Source organism: Onychomys torridus, chromosome 12 (genome assembly GCF_903995425.1).
Source record: "Onychomys torridus chromosome 12, mOncTor1.1, whole genome shotgun sequence".
Classification (NCBI taxonomy): domain Eukaryota; kingdom Metazoa; phylum Chordata; class Mammalia; order Rodentia; family Cricetidae; genus Onychomys; species Onychomys torridus.
In genome coordinates, this window is record NC_050454.1 from 17,938,572 (window position 1) to 17,946,533 (window position 7,962).

Below are 7,962 nucleotides of genomic sequence, written 5' to 3' on the forward strand. Positions count from 1 at the left end.
CTGAGCTCTAGTAGACATTAGGATCCCTGTGAACATTCTTTACATACAGCCATGCGTTGTGTCCAAGGTCTGATGGGGCCTCTCCGTGTCACCCCAACCTTCTCATTGCCCAGCATTTTCAGATGTGTCTACAGATGTGAGGGGGGGTGGTGAATGAGGGTCTCTGAAGGTCACCACAGCATCAAGGCAGCTTGGGTGCCCCAGCCCTTCTTTAATCTGTACTTGAACCAGAACTGGCCCCTCTCCCAGACAAGCATAAGGTGGGCTTGAAAAACCTGAGGACTGTGCTCCATAAGAAAGCAGCACAGGGGCAGCCAGGCGGTGATGGTGCACGCCTGTAATCCCAGGTGGATCTCTGTGAGTTTGAGGCCAGCCTGGTCTACAGAGCTAGTCCAGGACAGACTCCAAAGCTACAGAGAAACCCTGTCTTGAAAAAAAAAAAAAAAAAAAAGAAGGCAGCACAGGGCCCAGGCAAATGAATTAGTAAGTATTTTGACACAAATTAAATCATATATATATATATATATATATATATTTGAAAAACATACCTGAGTTTTTGCTATTAGGGAAACCAAACTTGTTTTTTGATAAAGGGACTATGTCATGTCCTGAACATGAACAGCGCTATGAGAGGACAGTGTGGGAGAAACCTTACATGCACCCTCATGATGGGCCAAGCCTGGCCAGCACCCCTGGGCCCTGCTTCTCTGGCCTCCCACAATATACCCTCCACTCCGGGTCTTCTTTATCCATCAGAGAAACCTCTCCTTTTCCTCTCCATTTATTAAACATTCTGGACATTGTTTCAAAGGCAATTTCTCTCCACCTGGCAGGGCAGTAGCCCTGCCTCTGGTAGTCTGTACAATCTTTAAAGAAATGTTTCCCCCAATAAACAGAAGGTCAGAAACTTGGCTAGACCCAGCAGGATGGTTTTCATTTACAATCAGCTAACCCTGGAATAGCCAAATGGACTGGAACGGACTCTTTAGACGTATGGTAATTTTTTGAGCAGCTTATTGGACTTCTGCCATGCTCCCGTTTCCCACGCAGGGGCTGGATGTGCTCTTTCCAAAAGAAACCCCCGAGTCTGCAGGGCAAGAGCCCTTAGCAGGTACAAGTGCCCAAACAGCAAAAAGCTGCTGTTGTCACACTGACTATGCCTGAGCATCTTCCGTAAAAACGGGCCTGAGAGCCAGCAGCCAGGCCTGGAGACCAGAGGTGGGCAGCCAAGGGATGGTTTGCTCAGTATCCCGGGTGCCAGCCCTGCCCCTTCCTTACATTTCCAGCCAGGGTTTGGGCTGAGCTCACTGGACCCCCCCTTTGTAGTTCCCATGATCTGACAGCCCAGCTTCTCATTTGCATCTTGGTTTTTTTTTTTCCTTGTTTGTTTTTGTTTTTTGAGACAGTGTCTCTGTAACCCAGGTTGCCATCAAACTGTGATCCTCCTGCCTCAGTTCCCCAAGTACTAGAACCACAGGCATGCACCATCCCAACCAGCTCTTCTCATTCTTGCCCTCACACCACATCTTATGTGCGCATGAGAGCAGTGGACAGACTGTCCCCTCATACTGACAACCTTCCCTTCCATGCTCTGCAGTGGAGGAAGCTGCTGTCTCCTTTTCTTCCTGGTACTAGAGAAGTGAGACGTGGACATTTTGCTTCCTGCCATGGACCAAAATAATGACTTAAGAATTCATTTTAGGGCTGGAGAGATGGCTCAGCCGTTAAAGGCTAGGCTCACAACCAAAAATATAAGAATTCATTTTAAAGCTGCTGCCGCAAGGGGTCAGATTTTGGACTCGCTGTTGCAGGAACTCACCACCATGCCTCTAATTAACATGGAGCCATGGTGAAAACCCAGTCTTGCTTCCCTTTGTGTAAGAAGGGAAGTTGACTGTTTACATTGATGTTTCTAAATCTGTAGCCAGCAGGCTTCAGACGTTTGGTTAGCTTGGAGGAGGGTATTCTTCCCAGCTGGAGGTTCACAAGAGTTTCCTACACTCAAAGCCATTTGCAGACAAGGCATAAAGAAAGTTTCACCCTTAAAGTGTGGTCATCAGCTATGGCATCTTCCTGCCTGCTGAGGCTGGCATGAAGACATGGAGGGTGGGTTTCAGGAATGGGTGCTGAAGGAGGAAGAAAGGAACCAAGTTCCTACTGAGCAGCCACCATGGTTATCTTGTGAGGACTTGAGAGCCACCTGACACATCCCATGTAGCACAAGGAGCCTGAGTGTTCCCCTCTTACTCATGGGCTCCATTCTGGGTGGTCTCCACTCACCAACCACAGCCAGACTTATCACTCTTCAGGAGGGGAAGGGAGACCTGGAGGATGGGAAGTCCTCTGAAAGTCCCTTCCACCTGCTCCCCTAGTCTCTCACTGGGCTTGGACCCTCTTCGGATGGAAAGGAAGCAGACTAAGCCATCAGGAAAACAGGAGAGCCAGCACCACTAAGTACCACCTCCTGGTTTTGCCCAGGGATGGGGGCCTTGCAGGGTCACTGCAAGTTTATTGGAAGGTTTTACTCAATGCAGTGCCCCCTTAAGTGGTCGTTTCTGACCAGGTGTGGTGGCACATGCCTGCAATCTCAATGCTTAGGAATCAAAGCAGGAGGATTGCCATGAATCTGAAGCCAGCTTGGGCTACAAAGTGAGTTTAGACCAGCTGGGATACCCTGTCTCAAAACCAAAAAGAATCATTTCTGGCCAGCTTTTCCATGTAATTGGATAGGCAAGCCTAGGCTCAGTCCATGGGCAGGCTGGGTTATTTATTATTGTAAGACAAAGTCCATTCTTTTGTTTCCAGGGCATGATATAAGGGTGTCCCAGCACTGGTCCTCGGCTCCTGAACAGGAAGGCAGCCACAAGGGTAGTATTGTGTCATCCAGACAGATCTTGCTGGAACCCAACGCTTGCCGTACTATATTCCCCACAGTCCATGTCATCCACCCCAGTTCATCCACTCCTCGTGAGACTCTTGTCACTGCCCTGCTGCCTTGAGCATAGAACTCTCCAACGAATGCGGTCTGAGCTAGAACAGCTCACTGCTACGGTCCACAAAGGCAAGAGGGCAGGTATGCCCAGACACCCACCACCAGCTCACACCCATATCTGCTTCCTACCTCCCAGCTTGCCATTAGGACAGGCACATTTCTGCAGCTGTCACCTGCCTGCCCTCTGGGACACAGCCTCTTTGTTCACTAACATCTGCACAGGGAACAGTATCTTAGTGGCTGAGCTGCCCCAGCCTCCTTCACCTTCTGCACTGTGTTCTGGAGCTACTTAATCAAGCTCTCTGCGTTAAGCTTCTATATTAATTCTTTTCTAATATTATCACATTAATCTGGAAATTAATGGGACTCATTGTGATATTTCTGGGCATGCATACAAGTATGCCTTGATCATAGCCATCCACACTCTCTCCTCCACCTTACTTCTCTCCCCATTCCACCCCACTTCCTTCTTAGTTCCTAATAGCTTATTTTCTACTTTTAGGTCATTGTTGTTTTTGTATCTACACATGAGGGAAAAAAAAACATGAAATATTTGACTGGGTCTGGCTTATTTCACTTAACACGATGCCCCAAAGTTCCACCCATTTTTCTGCAAATGACAAGGTTTCGTTCTACTTCATAGTTGAATAATACTCTATTGATACATATTGTATTTTCTTTGTTAAACCTTCTGTTGATGGGCACCTCAGCTGGTTCTAGCCTTTGTGTTTTATAGACAGTGCTGTAACAAACATGGATAGGGGGGATAACTCTTTGTCCGGATTTCATTTCCTTTGGATATCTACCTTCTCAGGACTGGTATAGCTGGATCATATATTTTTAATTTTTTTGAAAAATCTCCATCTTGACTTCCAAAGTAGCTGTACTAATTTCATTCCCACCAACACTGTATAATGAATGGTACTGTGCTCTCTACATCCTCACCAGCATTTGTTTTGTTTTGTTTTGGTTTGGTTTGGTTTTTCGAGACAGGGTTTCTCTGTGTAGTTTTGTGCCTTTCCTGGAACTCACTTGGTAGCCCAGGCTGACCTCAAACTCACAGAGATCCACCTGGCTCTGCCTCCTGAGTGCTGGGATTAAAGATGTGTACCACCACTGCCCGGCCCTCACCAGCATGTTTAATCATAGACATCCTAACTGAATAAGGTTACTTCTCATGTGATTTTGACTTTTGTATTCCCATTATGGATAAATATGTTGAGTATCTTTCCATATATTTATTGGCCACTGTATTTCTTCTTTTGATAAGTACCTATTTAGCTCATCCATCCATTTTAAAATTGGACTCCTTGAATCCTTGAAGTTGAGATTTTTAAATTCTTTTTGTTTGTTTGTTTCGAGACAGGGTTTCTCTGTGTACCTTTGTGCCTTTCCTGGATCTCGCTCTGTATCCCAGGCTGGCCTTGAACTCAAAGAGATCCACCTTGCTCTGCCTCCCCAGTGCTAGGATTAAAGTCATGCGCCACCACCGGGCCTTTCTTTGTTTTTGTTTTTGTTTTTTTGTTTTTTTTATTTTTTAGTTCTTTATGTATTCTGCATACATACTGACCCTCTGTAGATGAGTTGATGACAAACGTCTTCTCTGGTTCTATTGGTCATCACATTGTGTTGATTGTTTTCTGTGCTGTTCAGTAGACCTTTACCTTGATGTAATCCCACCTGTCATTCTTTCTCTTATTTCATGTTAAGCTACAATAATGCTTATGCACACACTTCTTAAGAGCTGTTGATAGCCAGTTGGTCACTTAGGCCTATCACACCAGGAGACCCTGCCACTTCCAAGGAGGTGTTGAAACCAACTTTGCAATTCTCATTGGCTTGCTTAGCTTAGGTATGAACAGTTGTCCCAGGAATGTCCGCCTACTCCTTATCCTTCCTCTTTTCCAGGCTGTTTTACAAGAGGCAAAACATTTGTTTTCTCGTTTGTCATCCCTGGAGTTCAGCTTAGGATTCATCTGTGGTTTGCACAAGGGTGAAAAACCAGAGCTGAACAATCCCAAACACTGTTCAGCATGGCGTCCTACAGAGGAACCTGCCCCTCTTGGAGCTTGGGAAAATGAGACCGACCATGGTGCAGCTACCAGCAAGCCTTGAGACTAGGCCCCTTCATCCTCACAGACAGCAGTACACAGTCAGGGACTGGGAAGGGAGCCCATAGTAACAATACCTCTTACAGTCCTTTCCTGGGCGCCACATAGCCATCACTGTGCTGAACACTTGGCATGCATCATTTCACCCCATGTAAGTCCCACCTCCAATCGTAAGGCGCACCAACCAGTCCACTGGAAGAACTGGGATTTAGGCAGGGTCTCCAATGTCACATTTTCCACCATGGAAGGCCTTTAGAAGCCAGCATCTTTTGTTGATGTGATGGTCTTGCTTTTATTCCACAGAAAAACGCAGTAATTGAAAGCCTGCAAGAACAAGTCAACAACGCCAAGGAGAAGCTAGTGAAGCTGATGTCTTCCGAGTGCACCTATGACTCCCCAGAGTGGGCTGCTGCAGCCTCTGCCCATGGGCTGGCAGATGAGGGACCTTCAGAGCACCCTGCTGCCTCTGAGAATGCTGTTAGTGTAGCAGCTGCTGAGGACTCCCTACACGCCTCGGTGGCCTCCCAGCAAAAGCAGAGCCCTGGGGCATCTAAAAGGGACACCAGTCCCTCCCCAGACCAAAAGGACAACGTGACTTTGAAACAGTTTTGTGATCATGCAGACACGGGTTGCAGCCGGAAGCCACAGGCTGAACAATGCGAGGATCCAGAAAGGGGAGACCAGGGACCCATGGCCCCCAGGCAGAGTTTCGTGGCAGATGGAGTGGGCTGTGAATCCCATAGGCCCAAGCAGAGGAACTCAGAGGAACTCCCAGAGAGGCTACCTCGGGTCAGTTCAGTGGTCAGGGAGAAGCTTCAGGAAGTCCTCCAAGAGCTGGACCTGGGTGCCGAGGCTCCCCTTTACCCCACTACCTTGTTCCCAGCAGCTTCGGAAGAGCACCGCTTCCTGCAGCCCCCGGAAGTTGTCCCCATCTAAACTGGGTTTCAGCCCATACGTGGTGAGGAGGCGACGGGCAGCCCAGCGGGCTCGCTTCCACTTCCCTGGCTCTGTGGCCCTCAATATGGGGCATCAGGCAAATAGGACGGCTGTCTCTGGTGCACAAAGCGGGCTGGTTGTGCAGAGCCGGGACAGCCTTACGCTGGACCACCAAAATGCAAGGTCCAAGATACCAAGGTCCTCTTCCGTAATACCGTCACCGCTCTCAGATCCTCATCGGAGACGGAGTACCCTGGAGGGTAGCAAACGAGGCCAGTCCGAGCCTCAGGGGGCCGGTCTCACTGCTGTTCCATGCCTACCCTCTTCACCAGGTCTGCCCAGGCAGCGTCAGCCTCGACTCCTAACGTCCCCTGGCTGTCCTTCCTCTTCTTCTGGCTGCTACAACCTTGACAGTGAGTCCAGCAGCTCAGATGAGTTTTTCTGCCGCTGCCACAGGCCCTACTGTGAACTCTGCTTCCAGAGCTCTTTGGACTCCAGTGACAGTGATACATCAGATAGCGACCTTGAGCAAGCTCAAGGACTAGCATCCTGGGAAAAGATGTGGGCCCGCTCCAAGCCTGTTGTGAACTTCAAAGATGACTTGAAGCCCACACTAGTGTGAGAAGCAGTGGGGCTGGACACAGAGCTCAGTCTGGGTCCCACAGAAACAGGGATCACGGGAAGAGAGCCAGAGCTCAGTCTTTGAGGACCAGATCAGCACCATGCCTTGACCAGCCTCGACTGTGTTTCTGCTGTGTTCATTCTTACTTTGAGGACTTTTTGATCTATGAATGGAAGGGCATTGCCCATCCGGCTACTACCTCAGCATTACTGTGAGGAGCTCTGGTGAGGGACTGAGGTGCTACATGAGCAGGCAGAGTTGTCCATTCAGCTCCGCCTGTATTCTATGAAACTCTGAATGTATACCAAGTGGCTAGCTAGCTGGATGGACAGAAAGATGGGGAAATGGGTGGGAGAATTCTGCAGAACCACTGTGACCCATCAAACTAGCATTTCAGTGAGCAGACCTGCCAGGTAAATAAGCCTACACCTTTATCCCTCCAACTCATGGGAAGAGTGACCTGCTTTCTGCTGATGGCGGTAAGCATCACTCTTCGGGGTTCCAACTTACGGTTCAAGTCAGACCAGCACTTCCTACTCCATTTCTTCTTGTCCACCCGCCATCATGACACTTACCATGATCCCCAACAGTTTCCTAACATGTATGTGCTCACAGGCTTCTCGGGTTGCTTTCCTGGGCTCAATAGTCCCTGGACCCTGTCCCCTGCTCTCTCTCAGTAGCACAGTGTTCTACTGAAGCACATTGCACATGGGTTTGGAGACTTGCTGGTCAAGAAGTACTTTGAGTGTGATTGAGGTTCCATGACCACCAAAGATACATAAACCTAGAAACAAAAATGGGGGAATAGAAAAGAAGAAATGAAGGGCCAGGCATGGTGGCGCACACCTTTAATCCCAGCACTCAGGAGGCAAAAGCAGGAGGATCTCTGTGAGTTGGAGGCCGACCTGGTCTGTGGAATGAGTTCCAAGACAACCAGGGCTGTGTAGAGAGACTCTGTCTAAAAAAATAAAAATAAATAAGGAAAGAAAGGAAGAAAAGAAGGCAACAGGTAGTGAAATTTTCACCTGAGTCTGGCTTAGTACTTGGCCATCCCAAATTTTAGTAGTTCCTAGTTAACCTTATAAAATTATTTCTGAGCTAGGGACCATTGGGCTTGGAGAAATCAACACCGTAATGCTGGCAAGTGACTAGTGGGGAATTTGCACACACTGCTGATGCTTGATGGGTTTCCCCAGGGATGCACCTCTCTATTCCTTCTTCTGGAAGTGGCAGGCAAGATTTAGGAGAAAGCTAAACAAGGCAGTGAGCTTCCAAGATGTGCTCACCTTGCAGTCTCAAAG

General features: G+C 48.4%; 1 protein-coding gene across 1 annotated transcript in view; it reads left to right on the forward strand.

Annotated features, from left to right (window-relative positions):
- Gpr156 (G protein-coupled receptor 156) overlaps positions 1-7,508 on the forward strand; it is a 76,257-nt gene extending 68,749 nt beyond the window's left edge. Inside the window, 2 exon segments of the mRNA XM_036203134.1 lie at positions 5,407-5,963; positions 5,965-7,508. Of these exon segments, the coding sequence (XP_036059027.1) occupies positions 5,407-5,963; positions 5,965-6,661 (1,254 nt within the window). The 3' untranslated portion in view covers positions 6,662-7,508.
- The last annotated feature ends 454 nt before the right edge of the window (positions 7,509-7,962 follow it).